Consider the following 20,149-nt stretch of genomic DNA (forward strand, 5'->3'; position numbering starts at 1 on the left):
AGACCTGATGTAGCACATCGGTTACGGGTTGCCCCAGGCAGCACAGGAGGTGGGAACACGTAAGACGGGCGCCCAAATAACTGGCAGTGCTACAGCTACTGGGCTCGGCCTGAGCGTGGCTTTTGTGGAGAAGCGGGAGAGCTGCCTGTGTCTCTCGAGTGACAGCAGTGCAGCTGGGAGAGGGGAGAGCAAGCAGGGAGGAATTATCTCCAAGTACTGCCTCTGCTGGGTCAGCGTTTGGTCTTTGCGTGCATTTTTCAGAGCTGCTTCTGCAGCGGTGTTCAAGAAACGAGCAGTAAGAGAATACAGTGAAGCATCAACATAAAGCTCGTGGGGAAAGGGGATACGAATTGCAGTCTAGCTCAAGTTGCCCCGTGATGCTGAGACTTCAGCTGAAACTTCATCCCCATCCAGCATTCACCTCATTTGTCTGTTTCCCTCCTGCCCTGTTTCTTTCTTGTTGGCCTTTCCTCCCTGGTACTGGTGTCTTCCGACTGGTTTCTCGGGTCTGCATCAAAAAGCCAAAAAGATATTTGGGATGCGTGGGACTCAGTCTCGCTGTCTCAGAGGGAAGTTCACCTGCAAATTGTTTCCTGTGGAGGCTCCTGGAAACTCCTGGGTTTTGCTTGCTCCCTGAGTGCTCGTGACTGTTCCAGCAAGCGTCTGGAGCTGAGTGAGCCCCTTAGCAGAGGGCTCTGCTGGAGGTGGGCGCTGCTTTGCCTTTTGGAGAAGGCAGCCTGGAGAAACAGCCTGCAAAAGAGCTTCTTAGCTTGAGGCTGCTCAACATGGTCCAGAAACGTTTTGTGAGCTGAGAGCGGAGGTGGGTGGGCTCCCATCTCCTAGTGTGAGCTGGGCAGATGTGCTCACCAAGAGATTGTATTTACTGGAGATCAGTGTGGGATCTTCATTCGTTAATCTTTCTGCCAGCAGCTGAAGCTCTCTCTGCTCTGTCTTGCATCTGCAGTTCTCAGCAGTTGGCCTGGACCAGAGGTTGTTCCAGCCGTTCCCATCCGAGGTGGTGTTTGAGAACTACGTTCCCCGCCAGTTCTACATAGCGGCGCTAGCTCTGAGGAACATCGACAGGGTAAGTGCTGGGCTGTGGAGGCTGAGCACTGGGCTGGAGGAGGAGAGCAGTGGAATTCACGTGGTGTGCAGCAGAGCAAGTTACCTGCTGCAGCGCAGCGCATCCAGAATAAAATGTCTCAGCAGCGTGATTCTGCAAGATGGGGGAAATGTTGCCATGCTGGGGATTTTGCCGCTGGTTTTGGCCGCGCACTGGTGGTAACTAAGCCAAAGGAGCTTTCTGAGCCAGCATGCTTCCCCTTGAAAGCCCTGGACTGATGGGAATGTCGAGGGCTGGGCAGTGCTTGCCTGCTGTCATGCTTTACCACGAGTGTGCACCATGTCCCGGTGGCTCCTTGGTTAATCCTGGTTTCTGGCAGGGCATGTTTCCCTCTCTCAGCCTGTTGAGCCCCCTGTGTGCAACTCCGTGTCAAAGCACAGGGCTTGAGTTTTCTCCACTTTGTGCTGGAGTAAGTTGTAACTCCTGGCATTAGCACTCCAGGCTGGGTGTTTTGGAAGAGCAGGGGAAACAGGCTGGCTTAGCAGCAGCAGTTAAAGGGGAGGACTTGAGGTGCCACTTGAGGCTCCTGCTAAGCTTAGTTCGGTTCTGCTCAGGTGTTTCTAAGCCAGCGTGGCTGTGCTTTCTCTTTGGAGAATCCCAGCACAGGCAGGGTAATGTGCTCCTGAAGGTCTCCAACTTGAACGGGAAAGATTGTGATCCTGTTGAGATTTCCTAAGAAAAATGAGCAGGGAGAAGTTGAGAAGTGGCAGCAACTTTGTTCTGCTCTGCTGTAGAGGGGGAAATGGAGACCTTTTGAATTTCAGCTGGGGAAACGTTTGCTCCAGTGAGGCATGTGCCAAGAGCAAGCTGGTGGGAAAAGACAGGAGGGAGGAAAGGGGCTGAGTTCAACGTCCTGTCGCGGAGCGCTTTCTTCCGCACAGGGATTCTCTTGGTACGTAAGAGGAAGTGTGCTAGAAGCAGAGAAAGGTGAGAAACAGGCGTAATTCAGGATCCGGTTGTGTAAGAAAGAGCAAGACGTGTGTGTGAGAGGAGGGCACAGCGGGGAGCGGGGGGGAGGTGGAAGTCTGCAGGTGAATTAACGCCCTCCTCAAATCTCCCTGTTGGGAGAAACAAAGGAGGGGACAAAAGGAGTGACACCGTCAGGGCTTAATGTAGGGGGAGGAACAGCAAGAGAAGTCAGAGTATCTCCTGAGATAACAGGTTTTACAGGGACGTGGTAGAGCATGGAAGAGCCTTTGGCAAGGAAGGATGAAGGTATGGTCCCTCAGTTACTCCCAGAGAGTACTGTGTCATTCCTGGTGTAGCTTGGGCATACTGGGAAGTTGCAATGTGGGTACCTATGCCCAAGGGACACCACTGGTGTGGTTCACAGTGACTTTGGGCAATCTTTGCTGCAGGTGTGCCCTTTGCTTATTAAAATGGGCCTCAGCTTCTCTTTTCCTACTGCTCTGCTTCGTTCCCACTGTGCCTTTTGGCTTCAGCTGCTCCCTCATCCGTGCAGCACCTCAGAATATTTGCCTTTGCCAAGTACCAGCAAAGAGGCAAACAGTGAATTTGCTCTATTCGTGCTTCCCAAGTGGAAAACAACACCTGCATTGATGTTGGTGCCATTCCCAATAAAACGTAATAGACTGGTAACAGCTGCAGCTTGGGATTTCTATGCCCTGTGAAGGGGAGGCAGTGTGTGAACTGTTGATTTTACCCAAAATGAATCAGTTGTGAAGCTGGTACAACCTCAGGCGTCGGAGAGCCCTGGTGTAAAAGGCAGATGAGCTCTAAGGAAAACCCTTGGCATATTTAAATGCACAAAGATAGAGATGCTAATCCCAAGAGAGTTCATTATGTTCTAATTTTGCTGGGTTTTGGTCATGTCCTGGAGAAAAGGAACATTGTGCTCTGTCTCACGAGTTTCCCACATTCCTCGGAATCCTACTGATGTATCCTGCGTGGTAGCTGAGGTTGTCTACCCCCTAAAACTGCAGCTAGCAGCAATGTGTAACAGAGGCAAAGTGTAATCGAGCCCAATAGGTGCTCTGTATTCACTCCGATACGGAAGTGCTGCACTCTATGCTTACTGCTCTTGCCTACTTGCTGTCGAATTGCTTTCCTGTCTTCAGGCTGCTCCTCAGCACCCTCAGAGGCATCCTGGGTGGCTCTTGCTGAAGATCTTTGCCACCTGGGCTCACGTGCCAAGGGACTTGGCGACCAGAACGTGTGGCTGCAGTGGGAAATGGGCTCCTGGAGCTTGCTGCCCCAGGGCATTGGTGGGAGCAAAGGGTGTTTAGAGCGTCCAGGGCTGCCTTGGCCATGGGTCACCAGGCTTGGGTCAGGGGTGCAGAATGAGCCTGCATTTTTTCCAAGGCTCGTCGTGTTCATCAGTGGAGCTGCCTGCCATTCAAAGTCTCCTTGTTATGCTTTCTGAGATGAGATTGGGTGCTGGGGCGTTGCTGCCTGTGTGCTAGAGAATGTCTGTTTGCTGTCTCCGTGCCTGTGGTATCCATCGTAGAGGCACGTTGGGTGTTCTCATCTCTGCACCAGCCTTTCCTTGTATTACGGATCTCCCTTGCTGCTTTGCAGCCCCCTTTAAATTCTCTTAGCCATCTGCTTCTTCCTGGGGTTGTTCTTTTGTCTTCCTGCGCTCGTCCTTTTGCTCTTGAGGTAAGCTTTTATTCTCAGGAAGCCCAGAGTGTCTGTGGTCTGCTTCTGTTGCTGGTCCACCGCCATGACTAGCACCGCAGCTTGACCACCCCGCTCCACCCTGGTGTGTCAGAAGTGACTTCCTTCCCTCCCCGTATAACGCACGCTGGTTTGCCTTCAGATAATACATTCCCCCTCCAGAGGTATGACTGCATGGATGTGTGCAGGCAGAAGCAAGCATGTTCTTTGGGCTTGTTGAATACGCAGGTGACTTGAGGTACTGCATCTCCTTCCTGCTGCCTTCAGAGCAGGGCGTGTTGTTCCTACTGTCTCTGTGCTGCAGCTGTGTAGCTCAGCAGAAGGGATTCAAGTCCACCCTCGTGTGTTACGTGCCTGTAGCTTCAGAGCTAAAAGTGTTTTGGAAAGGTGGTAAGGAAGGATGTCACATGGCCTGTCCTGGTCCCTTCTCATGTTTCCACAAGCGACAAAATCCTACTTGTGTCTTCCCTGCAGGTTCCTCGTCTGCTGAACGTCATCCTGGGGAACTCTCCTTACTTCGAGTTGATCAGCCCGAGTAATGAGGACTATAAGGTAGCACCGGGCATGTCTTCAACCTACCGCATCCTTTTCAGACCTGATGAGGACAAGGTGAGAGTGGAGGTCCCGAGAGATGGCGCCTTGAGGGGAAGGTGAACCTGCAGGGCTGGGTTCCAAAGCAGGCATGTGGTGTGGGTTTTGAAGAAGTGGCCTGCGTTCAGTGGAGTTGCACTGGATCTAGACCTGGGGGAGACTCTTTCCTGGGGGTGAAGGTTGTGCTCCCATAGGCTGGAGGCTCTTGCCTGTTTCAGGCTGTTTTCCCCTTCAGTGGTGGAATATTTAACGTAACGTCTGTTGGCTTCAGGGCTGAGAGTCTGCTGCCTGTGCATGGCCTTTTCCTCATCTTCTGTTTGCTGCTTAAATGTAGTTCAATACTCTGGCCTACCCTCGGGCAGCATGCCTGTAGAAACTAAAGAGGATCTGCCCCATGGTCCCTGGCTGCCCCTGCTTGTGAAATAATCTGTAATGAAAGGCCATGAAGGTAAAAAGTGCATGTACATTGCCGAATGCTACTGTGAGAGTCACAGAAACCAGCAGCTCTTCTTCTGCCATGGGCATGGTGCTAAAGGCACTGTGCTGAGATTGTTTCTCTCCCTGCAGGATTATTTCGACGAGCTTATCATCATCACAGAGAGGGAGAAGTTCTTTGTGCCTATCCGAGCCATAGGTGCCCGAGCCAGCCTGGACTTCCCTGAGCAGCTGAACTTCTCCGAGTGTCCAGTCAGGTTCAGCACCCAGAAAACTCTGCTGGTGCGCAACGTGGGGAAGCGGGAGGCTTGCTACAGCATCACCACTCTGAGGTAAAGGAGCTCATCCCTTGCGCAAAACGCTGTTGCGTGGTCATGGGCTTGTAAACTGTGAGAAAAAGGAGGCAGAGCATCTGAGGTGCTGGAGATGGGCAGGACACGTGGGGTTTGCCATTGCTTGCAGTGTTTTGAGAAAGCTCTGCAAGCAAGTTTTACACTGCAGTGGTGTCTCCAACGCAGCATCTTGCAGGTCTGATGCTGTTGGGTTGGAAGAGGCAAGGTAGGAAGGCAGCTTGACTGCTGAAGAAGGTGCTGTGTGGCAGAGGACAGTTCGAGGGGCTCAGGTCACGGATCCCAAACACAGCATCAAGAAACAGGCAAGCAATGAGCTGGTGAGAGGCACCACCACAGTAAATACCCAGTGAAGTCTAGCATCTATTTGCAAGGCGCTTGCCAACTACTCTACTGGGTAATAGAGCGTGTGTTGAGAGCTCCTTGACAAGGGTTTTAAGAGTTCCCGAACTTCGGCAATGAACTATTTCAGTCCCAAGTTGCAATAAAGAAATGGGAAGCATTAGGAAAGTTTTAAGTGAACTACACAAAAAAGCAGAATTCTGAGTAACTGGATTGCACGTGTGCAGAGGTGAAGAGCTGAGAACTGAGAACTGGGTGCAGAGTGTGGGGGGCTGGGGTCGTGGTATACCGCGGGATCTTCTGAGGTCTGGTTCTCTTTCAGCAGGGAGAGTCACCCGCTCCATTTCTGATCCTGGATGTTCTGGTTTTCTTGTACCGACTGTGGTTTGCTTGCTCCTTGCTTGCACAAGTGAGCTGAAGCGAACTAGACTGCAAACTTAACGGAGGGCCCGGATCTCCCATACAGTCCTGATCTCTCTCTTTGTGTTGCAGCCCTTTCTCTGTGGATCCCTCCATTGGGACTCTTGGCGTTGGAGAAGCGATGGAAGTCACGGTGGAATTCCACCCACCAAAGACTGGTGTTTATACGAGTCCAATGATCGTTCACTATGACACAGGTAAGCGCGTGGTGCACCCTCCGTGTGTCCTTCGAAACAGAGCGGTGTCTGCGCTGTCTGTCATCATCTGGTGGCTTCATTGTCCTGTTGAATGCCTTCTGCAAGGTTCCTTCACGCTGAGTAGAGCAAAGCTCCCCTGCTGGCTGCCAGATATTCCTGTGCTGGAATATTTCAGCCTGTAACAAGGCAGGCAGATCTTCCTGCGCACGGTGCACCGGGGGCGATGGCGAATATTCTGGGTGCTCCATTGCAGAAGAACTCACAGCAGGGAGCCTGACTGAAAAGGAGATGGCTTTTAACGTGCAAGAGAGCTCTCTGAAGAGCCTGCAACCTGTCCCCTAGAGCTCTCCTGACGGGTCATTGCTTTTCATCCCGATCTGTTGTGTTACAGTTCCTGGGAAGGCCTTTGAGGTAGAGACCCTCTTCTTGTGATGTGCTGCATGGGTACAGTTGGTGCTGTGCTGAGAGCTGGGCCATGCTGAGGACTTGTGACCAGGAGGAGCAGTAACTGTGGCAGCGGTAGCCATTAGGGTGCTCTGAGCTTTGCTGTAGCCTGGGAATGATTCTGTAGAAACCGCCTTGTTAGCAGCAGTTCTTTAGTGGTGAGGTTTATGAGCAAGCTGCTGCTAGGGCTGGCTGGAGTCAGTAATGTGAGGGTGCAATGATGTCTGAAGGTAGGTCGTGAACACCACCTTGGAGAAACACTTTGAAATGGCTGTGCTGCTGTGCGTGTTGCTCTGGTGCTGGAAGTAAGTCTCCAGCCTTCCAGAGGACACTTACCCTAGTGAAGGGACTCACTTCTCCGTGGTGAAGTGGTAACAGCAGCACGTTTGACAAGGAAGAATGTGCGGGCAGTGGTGAGGCACCTGGCTGTGACCGTAGCAGGAGCCAAAGAAGGAGTTGGCAGATGGATCCGAGGGCCCAGTAGCAGCCTGTTGAGTGCAGAGCTCAGCACAGAAGCTGCTCTGTAGTTTCCATTGTTGTTTCTGCCCTTCTCCATTGCATTTCAAATGCTCCCGCTTGGGTTCTGAGATCAGAGCTATGCCCAATATTTCAGGACCAGGAGATGAGGATGACACGACACTGGGGGCATCTCCTGCCTGCAGGAGACCCTGGGCAAGGCATGGCTGAGGTGGCGCTCCTCAGCATCACTGAGTGACTTGGATGTAGAATTCCCTGTGACCTGAGTGGGATGGCAGCCCAAAGGGCACCCGGGCACATCTGAAAAGATACATCTCCACGAACGACCCACAAAATAAGGTGCCTAAGGTGGTGCCAGGACATCCTCATGCTGTAGCATGTGCAGCTGTCAGGATATGCTAAGTGTCCTGATCCGGGGAACTGCTTATGCAGCTCAAAACTGCAGCTCTTTCTTCTGTTGCCTGCAGATTGTTCTGTTCCTTGTACTTCCGTCAGCAAGTGAGATGAGGCGAGACTTGCTTTTGCTTTGTTCCAGGTGAAGATGTTCACAAAAGCCTTTGTGGAACAGCTGTAAATGTCAACATCAGGCTTGACAAGAGCTCCTTGACAGTTGAGAAGACTTCTGTCACGCTGTCAAAGCTAAGATCCCTGGTCATCCACAATCAGAGTGCCATCACGGCCCACTTCCAGTGGAAGCGTTTTGTTGATCAGGAAGAGGAGGAGCGGCAGAAGCTGAGGTTTGTTTGAGAGATTCGTCTCAGAAAGATAGATGCCCCAGGGGAAAACTAACACACGGTCTCAGAGGGCTGTTGGGGCTTTTGAACGGATTAGGGCACGTAAACCCATGCACAGCGTGGAGCTTAACCCTTACCATTGCAGTCCCAGCCGTGCTACAGCTGAGGATGATGTTTTGGGGAGAGAAGGTTGAGTGCAATCACTGGATTGCCTGAGAGGGCAAACTCACGTTTGGGAGCGGCAAACTATTGAGTTCAGAGATCCGTGCACTACGGAGGGTCCATGAGGCTGAGGAAGGTGTCAGCACTCGGTACCTGGGACTGCACTGAGCAGTAGCCCTGAAGAGCTGCAGGTGGCACAGCTATTGTGATACTCTAGCAGTTTCTTCTTTGATAAGCTGGCAGGCTCCTTTTCCACTCACAGGCAGGGTAGAGTGCTTGGTTGGCCCAGAAGGTGGAGGCCGTCCTGCCGTAGGCTGGGGAATTGCCTTTCAGTGTCCTGGTTTCTGGCCCAACGAGGTGTTTCTCCCCTTCCTCATAGGCTGGGCAGATGTGGAGGGCTCTGCAGGGAAGGGAGGGCAGCCAGGACTTGGAAGTGCTTTTGGGCTTCAGCAACCTGTGTCGTCGTGGTGGTGAGAGATGGGGCAGGTTCTTCCAAGGGTGTCTCTGGCAAAGCTTTGAAATTGCCATTTCAGGCAGCAGAGAAACACTCACAGCCTGGGGGGATGAACTGGAAATGACACTTTAAAGCTTATGTGACTTGGGCAATCCTTGTGCGACTTCTCAGGCTCAGATGGGTGCAGATATACAGGAGTTAGTCTGAACCCAGAGCTGATCAGGAAACTGCCTTGAACTGCAGCACTTTTCAAGGGCTTTGAGCACATCAAGTTCAGCGTAATTAGGTCAGAAATGCCTCAAAGGCCAGAACTAGTTTTCCACGGTTGTCTGTTTTTAATGACACAGTGTGTGAGTTCTGTGCAAACGCACTGAGTTAAAAGAAAATCTCGTGAGCTTGCCTTGATTCTTCCCTGGACCATTTCTTTAGCATCTCTCCCCACCTGCCTGTCTCGGACTGGACCCTGGGTGATCCTCTGTCCCCTCAGAAGCCACCAGCTTTCCCCAGAGTTCACTTCAACCTGATTTTTTACGTATGAGACTTGCTGTCGTGCCAGTCTCTGTCCTTGACTCTGAGCACGACGCTTGGTTCCTCCTTACTCGTAGTTTTGGGGATGGTCCAAGGCCACCGTCCTGCTGTCAGAGAAGCTTTTGAGATCTCAGAGGAGAGAGGGCCTTTTCCTGAGAGGAGGCAGTGCAGGAGCCTGTGTTGGGATGTGACCCCAAAAGACATGGCCCATTAGAAGGTGTCCCTCCTGCAGCGCTTTTGGGGATGTGATTCTGGCCTGCTGACGGAGCTTGAGTTGAGGGCTGCTCACGCCAGTGTGTGGAAGCCCTCCTCATGCACAGCATGTGCGCGAGGCTCAGTGTGTGTGCAGCAAGTAACATCCTTGCCTGTTTCCCTTCTCTTTGCGTTTGGATTTAGCTGGGTGATGATCGTTCGCACAGCGTTGCCTCGATTTGCTGCACGTGGAGCTTTCCCCTGGTCCCCCAGTGCTGTCACCCGCTGGTTCTTCATGGCCAGGGGACTGGAGCGTGAAGGGGGGACAGCAGTGTGCCAGCAAGGAGCAACCGCTCTGCAGCAGGGCTCCCCTTTCATCTCCCGCTTGTGATCTTTAAACACTAGAATGATTTCTGCTGCAGTCGCCAATAAAGGGAGAGGTTAAGTGCATCACAGCTCTGCAGTGGAGGCCAAAACGAGGGAAAAGATGAGGTGGTTCAAGATTCCACGTAGGGTTTGCATTCAGAGATGCTGGTCCTGACTTCTTTACTAGGTGATGCTGGGCAGAGTCCCTTCGTCTCTTGGCACCTCTGTTTTCATGCTCAGAAAGCCATTTGTGTCACTGAAGTGATGGGATGCCCAAATCCGTTGCTTTGCTTTGGAAGTGCACCGGGATCCTCTGGTGGAAGGCAGTGCAGATACTGTCTCCTCACCCCTGTGGGTGCAAAAGGGAAGGGGAAAAGTGTGATGCTGGTAACGAGCAGCTGAAAGCCAGTTGCTTCTCCCCTCCCAATGCAGGAGGCTTTTTCTTGAGGGCTGCCAGCTTTAAGAAACCTCTTGTTAGCTCGTCAGTGAGGAGTAAAACTCCTTGCTGTGCTGGGAAGAACGGCAATAATGGGATCCATGTGGGAGCCTGTGTCTCAGGGTCAGCCCTGTGCTGAGCTGCTGCTCTTCCTCGCCGAGTGCTTTGCTGCTCGTGCACTGACACGACAGGCTTTGCAAATCTGCTGCTTATTCAATTATCTGCTTGGTTCGTCTCTCCCATGGCACAGGCTGCAGAGGCAGGAAGAGGACAAGCTGGTTGATGTTCCTGCGGAGCACGGGCTGGTCCCCCTTCTCAGAGAACACCCTTCCCTTCCCATCTGCAGCTCCCAGAACCAGGGGACAGAGGTGCAGGGAGGCTCCATGCCTTTCTGCAGTGATATTTTCACCATTGTGCCCATGGTAAGTGATGGCTGAGAACCTCCCTTCCTGCTGCTCCTCCTCCTTCTCATCTCTGAAGGAGGTCCCTTGGCAGATCCCACATCAGCTGCTTGATGTGCCAAGAGAGGAGACATCCGGTTTCTGGTGAGGCTAGGGGCACTTGTTGCAAAAAGCATTTCTGAACAGCGGCAAGAGCCGACCCCAGGCTGGGCTCTGCTGCAAGGGCTGTGAATTAAGGGCACTTCATGAGTGTCCACACAGTGTTCAGAGGTATCAGTTATTCTCCGTAAGGACACATTCCCACGTAGCGCGCGGGGGTGAAGAAAGGACACTGGTGCACTGTTAGTTCACATACTGACCTGCAGAATGCAATGGTCCTGGGTGGAAAGGAGGCCAAATTGAGCCCAAGCACAGCAATCCCTTCCTAAAACCTGGATTTATACCACGTCTGAGTCTCCCTTCCAGTGTCGTCTGTGAGCCTGGACACGAGGCTGGCAGGTTTAAACGGGATTTTTGAGTTCTACTGCAGATAGGTAGAGAAAACTGCTCACTTTCCTGGTGATGCCAGCAAAAACCCCATGGCCTTCAATCAGCCAGAGCCTGCCTTCTGAGTATTTGCATGGTCTTGAGATGAAGAATGGCTGCTGTCTGAGCAGCGCAGCATCCCTTCTCATCTTGGAGTAAACCCTGGAATAATCCCAACCTCTTCTTTCTTTTACAGTGGGTGAAAGTAGTTTATTTTTTCTATTTTGTTTTCCGAGGAAGGGGCTGCTGTTCTCTTCTTGGTTGCTCCTGCAGCCCGTGTAAAGCTGAGAGGTGCCTATCCTTAAACCAGCTGCAGGAAGTGAGAGCCTATAGAAACCAGGGATGCCTCCTGAAATGTGTGGCAGGGCTTCCTGGGACTGAGCACCAGTGCCAGGATCCTCTGCGAGAGCAGCAGAGAGTTGCAGAAACTGGTAGCGTGGCCCAGACTTAAATCCGCGAGCAAGAGCTCAGTCTCTTCTGAGGGGAACAAAATGCCCCTTCCGGGTGCCAGTAAAGGCGAGGGACTTTGGAAGCTGCTGCTTCCAAGCTCTCCTGTAAATCCTGTTGACAAGCGTTGCTTGCTCCTTGCTCTTTGCTGATGCTCTAAATAAAGGCTTCCAGGGCTGCAGTGGAAACAAGAATGTGATGTTTGAAGATAAATGGTTTGCTGTCACTTCTGTTTCAGGAGGGAGATGTCTTGCCCAATTCTTCCCTTGAAATCAATGTAATCTTTAAGCCCGAAGAAGCCAGAGTCTACCAAGAGACAGTCTACTGTGACATCTCAGGTACAGCTCTTTCCTCCTGCTCCTGTTCCCACAGAGGAGATAGAAACACTCTTCCAGCCCACTCGGACCTCATGTAGTTCTGGAGGGCTCAACAGGGCAGTGCTGGCACACGCCGCTGTCCCCGTGGTTCCCGGTGGTCTCCTGTCGGAGGCCAGGGCTCAGGATGCCTGGCTCTGCCTTCCTGATCCCAGAAGTGACCAAGCAGTGAAGGAATAAGCTTTCCCGCCATGGCTTTGCCAGCATTTGCAACACAGCTTTAGTGAAGGAGCACCAGGCCCCTGTAGACCAGTTACCTCCAAGATGAGTCTTTGTGGCGTGGCTCTCTCCTCCTTCTCGTGCTGCTCACTTTGTGTGCAGAGTAGGCTGGGATGGCAGTGAGAGCTCATCCAAAATTTGAGCCAGGATTCAGGCACCTTAGGCTGCTTCAGTGGCTGAGAGCAGCCTTCAGACTGAAGATCTTGTGCTCTGTCATCTCTAGCAAATGTAAGGGAAAGGACCCACCTTGGAGTTTAGCTGTAAGCCTTGAGGTCTCGGTTGCCTTTGCACCAAGGGATGTGCACGTTAGCAGTACATTTATGGCTTATGTGATCTGCTCAGTGAGAAGGCTGGTTTCCCATGACTGGAGAGAGAGCCTTCATCGGGGACTGGAGAGATAAGACAAGGGCTGATGGGTTCGAGCTTAAACAGGGGAGATTTAGTTTAGATATACAGAAGAAATTCTTTCCTGTGAGAGTGGTGAGGCACTGGAAGAGGCTGCCCAAGGAAGTTGCTCCACCCGTGGCAATGTTCAAGTTCAGGCTGGACGGGACTTGAAGCAAGCTGCTCTAGTGGAAGGTGTCCCTGTCCATGGCAAGGGGTTGGAACTGGATGATCTTAAGGTCCTTTCCAACACAAACCATTCTGTGGTTCTCTGAGACACCGGCCCAGGGGGTTGGTTAGAAATGAGAAAGCAGCCCCAAGGCGTATGTCCTGAGGGACGAGATGGGTCCCGTATCTTGTCCTGGAGCATCTAGAGCTGGTTCCATCCAGCCCAGGGACCGGCAGCAGCACTGAGACAACCTGGAAAGTGCCGGGTAGCAGAGGGAATTGCACTCACAGAGATTTCCCTCCACAGGCTGTGAGACCAGGCTGCCCCTGTGCATCAGCGGGGAAGGCGTCGGGCCCCAGGTCCAACTCAGCTGTGACCAGCTGAGCATCGGGGAGGTGACTGTTGGCTCAAGCCACAGCTACAGGGTGAGCAGGACGGGGCGCAGGGCATGGGGTGGATCCGGATGGCTCCCGGGCAGCAGCGAGCCTCGTGGAGCTGTGGGATGGGTCTGAATCAACTTGGTGGTGCTGAGCAGGCGCTTGGCACTGCAGGTCAAGTGGAGTGCTCTGTGTCAGGGGAATAAGCCCAGAGTGGCTCTGTTTGTGTGAAGTTATCCCTGCTTTGCATGGAAAAAATCCCCGAGGCAGAACTCGTCCTGTTGTATTTGGCAGCAGCGCTCAGCATCTTCTGCCTTTTACAGATGTTAATTGCTAAACTAGAAAAGAAGTGAGCCTTCTGTAAGCAAAGAGGATTCCTCATGTATTTCCATGTTGCCTTCTCGCTGCTGCTGCAGGTGTTCCTGCTCAACAGAGGAGTTACTGAGACTCCCTTCAGCGTGGTCCCTCCGGAGAGAGCTCTGGGCTCCTGCTTCACCTTTGGCCCCCGGGAGGGCATGCTTTTGCCTTTTGATCATCAGGCCATCTGGATCTCCTTCAATGCCAGTGTCGTGGGGCAGTTCACAGAGGAATTCCAGTTCAATGTGAAGGGATGCCCTGAGCCTCTGACGCTGACTGTGAGGTGAGGAGGGTTCTAAGAGCTTGGCGGCCACATCTGTAGCTCTCTCTGGGTAGTCATCTCCCACCTACCTCATTTGCTGATGGAGCAGAGAAAGAAAAGGCTTGTCTGAGGTCTTGAGCTTGGCTCTCATCCTGGCATCTCCACACTAGGAGCCCACACTAACCTTGACTCCAGTTTGATGCTGACTCCTTGCGACCGCAGCAGCAAGTGAAGTGGAATTGTCAGCAAGAGGGAGCCATGGAATAGGTTGGGTTGAACACACCAGTTGCTGTGGTCCTTGATTTTGAGCTGAGAGGCAGAGCTGGCATTGGTTGGCATCAACCATGAAATAAATTAATGGGTGTTGTGCAGCTTCACGTGGTGATTCAGGTGGATGTTGGTGAGTCCTGGAGTTTGGAGCCTTCAAGTCTGCTGAATTTAAGGGCAGGTGAGGAGATGCGGTGTGTTCAGGTTCCGTTATGCCTGCAACTACTTGAAAGGAGGATGGAGCCAGGAGGTGGCTGGTCTCTTCTCCCAAGTAACAAGGGAAAGGACAAGAGGAAACGGCCTCAGTGTGTGCAGGACAGATTTAGACTTGATGTTAGGAACAGTTTCTCCCCGAAAGGGTGGTCAGGCATTAGAAGAGACTGCCCCGGGCAGTGGTGGAGTCACCATCCCTGGAAGTGTTCCCAAACCGTGTAGACGAGGCCCTTAGTGACACGGATTAGTGGTGGGCTTGGCAGCGCTGGGGTGACAGTTGGGCTTGATGATCTTAAAGGTCTTTTCCAGCGTAGATGATTTGACGATTCTGTGTTGGGTGGTTTAAGACGTGTTGCTCTTGGATGGGTCAGCTGGTGCCCTGGTGGTTGGCTGATATTTTCCTCCAAGATTCAACTGTCCGCTCTGTTGAGCTGTTGCGGCTCTTGTCAAGGGATGTCTGGGGCTCCCCTGGCTTCGTGTCTCAAAGTCCTGCCCCCATAACGATTGCATGGATCAAGATCTTCTGAGCAAGGTGTTCCTGTACTCCATGGGAAGAGCGGTTCCAGCTAAGAAATGCCAAAGCAGGAAAGCTGTGGCTGGGAAGGGTAGTTACATTGAGTGTGCTTTACTGGGGACACCCCTGTGTCCAACACATTACAGATGGGGAAACTGAGGCACGCAGCCATCACTTGTTTGGTGTCCTTCCTCAGGCCATCTACAACTTGGGGGCATACCCTGCATGACACTGTGCCCCAAGCCCCACAAGCAGCTATGGGCTGCTGACCGCTTTGCTTTGGCTGCCTCCCGTCCACCTGGATGCTGTGCTGAGCATGAGGGTGAGGGCTTGATGTGAAACCCCCTGAGGTTCTCAGGCTGGCTTTTACCCACCGGAACGGTAAGGAAAGCTGAAGGCTTTGCAGTTCTCTTTAACCGAGGCCATGTCTCCTCTGCCTTTGTCCTCACAGTGGCTGTGTCACTGGGCCGGCGTTTCATTTCAATGTATCGTCCCTCCGCTTCGGTGAAGTCTCCTTTGGTGAGTGTGCCCTGGGCTTGGGCTGCAGGGTGGGAGGTCTGAGCCTTACCCAGATGGAGCACTTGTCCAGGACAGCATTGTCACTTGTGTTCCTCCATAGCCGCCTTCAGCATGTCAAAACCAGGACTGCCAGCTGCTAGGCAGTATTTTGCCATCATGAGATCAAACAGACCCAGACAGAATGGCACAGAGCCAATTGAATGGTTCAAATAGAACGGAGGGAGTAGAAAGTCAGTGTTCTCTGGTGTCCCTCACAGTCAGTCCAGCCCCAATCTGCCAGTCCTCAGCAACAGAATGACTGTGAAAGTCTTTCTTGTCCGCGGCCAACTGGAGAAGGGAGTTGAAGGCAAGTTGTAGGTGCCCTGGGTGAATTTTGCTGTTGTGAGGCAAGGGCACCATTTACCCACCTGACCATTAGCGTGAGAAATCAACTAGTGCTGTGAGGCCAACTCGTTGTCAGCTCCCAGGTAACATGGCCAAGCAGTAGCTCCGCATTGGGCGCCCATGTCTTCAGACATGGGCTCTTCCTTCCCCACCAAAAGCCCAGCTCTGCTGACAGAGCTGGCGGCTGTGCACCCAGAGCTTCTCCACTGAGATGCAGATTCTGGTTCTCCACCTCAGTCTCGCAAAGGACTTCTCACTGAGATGGTCTCAAGTTTAAATGTGAACTCAACCCCCCAGATCAGCTGCGATTGTGTCAGTGGCTTCCATTATGGAAAGCAAGTACCAAAGCTGAAGCCATGTCAGCCTTTGTGGGGTAATGAAAGGCGGTGTGCAGCATGGCCGTTTGTCCCCACTCCTTCGGGAGGGTGAGACACAGGTCCTGCTTGTTCTTGAGCAAGCATCAGGTTTGCCTCCAGTGAAGTGGGCCGTGAGCTGCCACAGGCTCAGTCTCGATTGTCCCAAACCAGGAGATGCACCGAGGTTCCTGTCTGGAGAAACTGCTTCAGAGTGCTCTGCATCATGCTGTGGCTGCCAATTTCATCTTTCCTTTCCTTTCCTGGATCATCTCTTTGATGACAACATACTGCTTTTATCTCTCGAAAACTGTGGGAGTGTTTGTGGAGTTCACAGGGACTTTTCTGGACTGACTTTTGAGAGTAAATGTTCTGGATGCACCGTCATGGTTGAGAAGGAATTGGTGCTGGTCTGGGGGAGGTGAGAGCTCCTCACAGTTAGAGACACTTGTGTCAGAGTGGCATTTCTGTGTGACAAGCGTAAAAGGGACCGTCATTGACGACGACTTCCCCACAGAGCTTCTCAATCAGCTGTAATTGCCATTGAAAGGAGGCAAACTCCAAGCGCAGTTTTATCACCGCAGGATGTGCACCCCAGGAGTCACGGGATAATAAACTCCTGTTGTGTCCTTTTCCCAGGCTTTCCTCGCACCCTGTGCTGCCGCCTCACTAACACTTCCTCGGTGCCCTTCAACTTCAACCTTCGCATTCCTGGGGACGGCTCGGGAGCACCCAGCGTGACCAGTTTTGCTCAGGTGTCAGACAGCACTGGTCCGTCGTGGAGAAAGCGAGCCCCAGGTGCCAAGAAGCCAGCTGAATTTACTATCAGGCCCTGCACAGGGACCATCTGCGCCAAGGGACACTTGGATATCCAGGTACGCGAAGAGTGCAGCCCTGTGTGCTTCAGAGGTGGAGCTGGAGCTTCGGTGGCATTGAGGGGGCTTTAGCACTGCTGGCTCTGAGCATCCTGCGAGTAAGAGTTGGGCACTAGTGTTGGGCTCTACATCTGCCCTGGCAACGCAAAGCGCATTCAGTAATTCAGGTATTGTCCAAAGAGTTCTGTTACTGCCAGAGACTGTGCTCTACACATGAACCAGCAGAAGAATTAAAGGCAAACATCACAGAATCCTAGCCTGTTTTGGGTTGGAAGGGACCTTGCAGCTCATCCAGTTCCAGCCCCCTGCCATGGGCAGGGACACCTTCCACCAGACGAGGCTGCTCCAAGCCACATCCAAACTGGCCTTGAACACCGCCAGGGATGGGGCAGCCGCAGCTTCTCTGGGCAACCGGTGCCAGGGCCTCAGCCCCCGCACAAGGAAAAACTTCTTCCTGATACCTCATCTTCCTCATATCTACTAAATCCTCCCTTTCCTTGCTGTGGAAGGAGATGTGGAGGGCACTGCATATGGCCGATGGGTTTTGGGAGTGATGAAGTATTTGATGCTCTTGTCTTCCAGGTCACCCTGTGCTCCAACACCGTGAAGAGATACAAGCTGGCCCTGGTGGTTGATGTGGATGGTGTTGGCAGAGAGGTGTTATCACTGCCCGTCAGAGCCAGGTAACAACGCTTCCCTTGCAGCCCCTCTTCTTTCCCTATGCATCTGCCAGAAGCAGGTGGTGCTGCCTTGCGTAGAGCTGGCTGGCTCCAGCTCCAAACGAGGAGCATTGCTCAATGAGCTAGTTCTGCCCAGCTAGACAGGAGAACAGCAGCGCATGGAAAGCAGTCCATGATGAGCAGCACTTGTGCTCAGGCACAGGCACGGCCCAGGGCCTTCTCCTACAGGAAACTGTGATTATATTCCTTATCGGCCTGCTCTGGGGGCTTGAGGTGTAATGTTTCCAAAGGGCCGCCTCTCCTCCTTCCTGCAAGTGTTGGACTTGTGCTGGGTTGTGGCCAGAATCCAGGACTGGTTTGGGCCACAGCAAGCAGCTGCTGCAAGCTGTTGTCTGCCTCAGTTAAGGAGGGGCCGTGCAGACGGGCAAGGGGCTTAGGGCAGGACTGGTGAGGGAAAGGTAAAGGCGAGATCTTGTGACAGACAAAGTAGTCCTTGGTGTGGAAGGTGAGCTCAGGTTTTTGTGCTTCCGTCTGGCTCTGCTGAGCATTGATGTTCTCGGAGTTAAGCTCAAAGTTGTTCTTGCTTCAGCCACATTCAGGCCTGTTGTGCTGCGGTGGGCGTCAGTTCAACGGCAAGAGGGATGCATTTCACCGGTGCTGTTCCCTCTCCCGGGCAGAGTTGTGCAGTCAGTGCCTGGGCTGCAGTTGTGTAGAACAAGTGCAAATGGGAGCAGCTGGCGTGCGGACCCGTGGGGAAAGGAGCAAGGCAGCCACAGGGCCTGGGAGAGGGTTATCGCTCACGGCGCAGGGCAGGTGGTGGCCTGCACCCTGCGTTGCTGGGGTAAAGGGCTGGATTTCAGGCAGGGACACAGCGGTGTTTTCCCTGAGACACTGGAGTCTGGTGTTCCTGGAGCCTTGGCGAGCGCTGCTCCTCGGTGGGAAAGCTCCCTCAGAGCTCACACCTCGCTGGGGCCATTGAGAGGGTCCTTGCGAGCCTCCTGGGGCAAAGGAGGGGCAAAGCTGACCTGGGACAGGGCACCGTGCTCTGCCTGGGCACTGAGCAGCTTTTGTGATGCTGTGACTCAGGGTCTGCCCCTCTTTTGCAAGAGGTTGTTGGGTAAAAAGAAGTTGAAGGCTGTTTCTCACTGTAGGCGTATCAAATGACTATTTGACGGTGACAATTGGGTCGTGCTCCATTTGGTGCTCATTGAGAAGTAAACAAGTAAGCAACGCTGTGTCAGAATCTAATTCCCTTTTGCTCATCTCTCTGCCTAGATGTGTAATTCCCCCGCTGCGAGTGCTCCACCCGGCTCTGACCTTTGGACGATGCTCTCTCAAAGTCCCTTACCAGCAGATGCTGACCCTTGTGAACGACAGCAACCTTCCAGGCTGCTACTGGGCTCTTCCTCAGGTTTGGCATCGCATCCGCCTCCTGCCTCCAATGTCACCTAGGGGTTTGTTAGGGAAAAAACGGGTTTGGTTAAGATGTTGCTGGTTTGTATTCAACCCTAAAGGTTTGCTGGGAACAGGAAGCTACCTGAATATCAACTCCAGGAAGCAGCTTAAACTCTCCAGGAAGCAGATTATATTCAAGTCTTTGGGATGCTTTCAATGCGGGAGAACTTGTAGGGTTGTGAAAAGCTGCTGCAAGGAGGCTGCCAGCACGGGACGGGGGGTTGTGGAGGCAGCAGCTGTTGGCCCCCCTCGGGATGCTGAACCCATACATGTCTTGCATCTTGAGTTGTGCCTTTCTGCTTTCTCCTAGGCACTTTTAGACACGTGTGTGAGTTGCCGTTGTGGTAGATGTTAAAGAGTTGAAAGTTTCCTCAAAGGTCAGTCTGAAGCCGTGTTTGGTTCTGTCCCTTATAGGAGAACAAGGATGCTGCTGCTGTGTGGTACTCCAGCCCTGAGCCCCGTGGGATTATCCAGCCTCAGAGCTCGGTGGAGATCCCGTTCACACTGGAAGTCCAGGTGACGGGAAAGCAGGACACCGTTGCTCGTGTTGCGGTGTTTGGGAGTAAAGAATCCCCACTGGTGAGTGCTGGGGCAGACGTGTGCCTTTGTGCCTCTCATCTTGGTGGGATGTAGAGCGTACAGGGGTTCTTCCAGGGAAAATGATCTATGGCTGTTGTCTACAAGGAAAGAAGGCATTCGTGGCATAAGCAACACTAATGCCTGGAGAAGACATGGGACTGAGTGACCCTGTGCCCGGTCAATCCATCCTCAAGGCGCTGCGCTCGTGCTCGGCTGCTGCTCGCAGCCCGCAAATGCTGGTCAAAACCTGGCTGGGTGTTGCCTGCACAAATGGGAGTTTCTGGGTGTCATTTCCTCTAGGTCTGCCTTATGGCTTGAGTGCAGCTTCGGGAGCTGGTAGCCACATCCAAGCTGGCCTTGAACAGTGCCACGGATGGGGCAGCCATAGCTCCTCTGGGCAGCCTGTGCCAGCCATAGCTCCTCTTGGCAACCTGTGCCAGAGCCTCACCACCCCTCACAGGGAAGAGCTTCTTCCCAGGATCCCATATTGATCACCACCCCCCCCCCCGTCAATTTAGAGCCGTCCTTCCCTGTTCTGTCCCCGCAGGCCCTTATCCAAAGCCCCTCTCAAGGTTTCTTGTTGGCCCCTTTAGGCACTGGAAGGTGCTTTAAGGTCTCCCCAGAGCCCTCCCTTCTTCAGGCTCTACAAGCCTGGTTAAGGCTTGGGGTGTTTGGAGCTGGGGAAATCCCGCCAGACTGGATAAATTCTCATTGGTTTTAGTGATGTGAGAAGGGGGTTTAGCAAAAGGATCCACATTCCTCCTCCGCTAGTTTGTGCCCCTTCTGCAGGAACAAACTTTTGGGTCTCAGGCTGTCAGCAGAAAAAAATACTGCTCGAATGATGCAATTAATAATGAATGTCTTGGTGCAATAAAGAAGTAATACCAGGAATGCACACAAGCACAAA

General features: G+C 52.9%; 1 protein-coding gene across 1 annotated transcript in view; it reads left to right on the top strand.

The window, feature by feature from the left end:
- Positions 1-20,149, top strand: part of LOC136005917 (hydrocephalus-inducing protein homolog) — a 73,677-nt gene that overhangs the window by 26,228 nt on the left and 27,300 nt on the right. The window contains exons 20-32 of the mRNA XM_065663807.1: positions 965-1,084; positions 4,235-4,369; positions 4,919-5,118; positions 5,971-6,095; positions 7,552-7,745; positions 11,500-11,599; positions 12,714-12,832; positions 13,201-13,419; positions 14,856-14,916; positions 16,293-16,528; positions 17,111-17,211; positions 18,484-18,619; positions 19,078-19,242. Coding sequence (XP_065519879.1) covers positions 965-1,084; positions 4,235-4,369; positions 4,919-5,118; positions 5,971-6,095; positions 7,552-7,745; positions 11,500-11,599; positions 12,714-12,832; positions 13,201-13,419; positions 14,856-14,916; positions 16,293-16,528; positions 17,111-17,211; positions 18,484-18,619; positions 19,078-19,242 — 1,911 coding nt within the window. The remainder of the gene's footprint in view (positions 1-964; positions 1,085-4,234; positions 4,370-4,918; positions 5,119-5,970; positions 6,096-7,551; positions 7,746-11,499; positions 11,600-12,713; positions 12,833-13,200; positions 13,420-14,855; positions 14,917-16,292; positions 16,529-17,110; positions 17,212-18,483; positions 18,620-19,077; positions 19,243-20,149) is intronic.

Source organism: Lathamus discolor, chromosome Z, assembly GCF_037157495.1.
Source record: "Lathamus discolor isolate bLatDis1 chromosome Z, bLatDis1.hap1, whole genome shotgun sequence".
Classification (NCBI taxonomy): domain Eukaryota; kingdom Metazoa; phylum Chordata; class Aves; order Psittaciformes; family Psittacidae; genus Lathamus; species Lathamus discolor.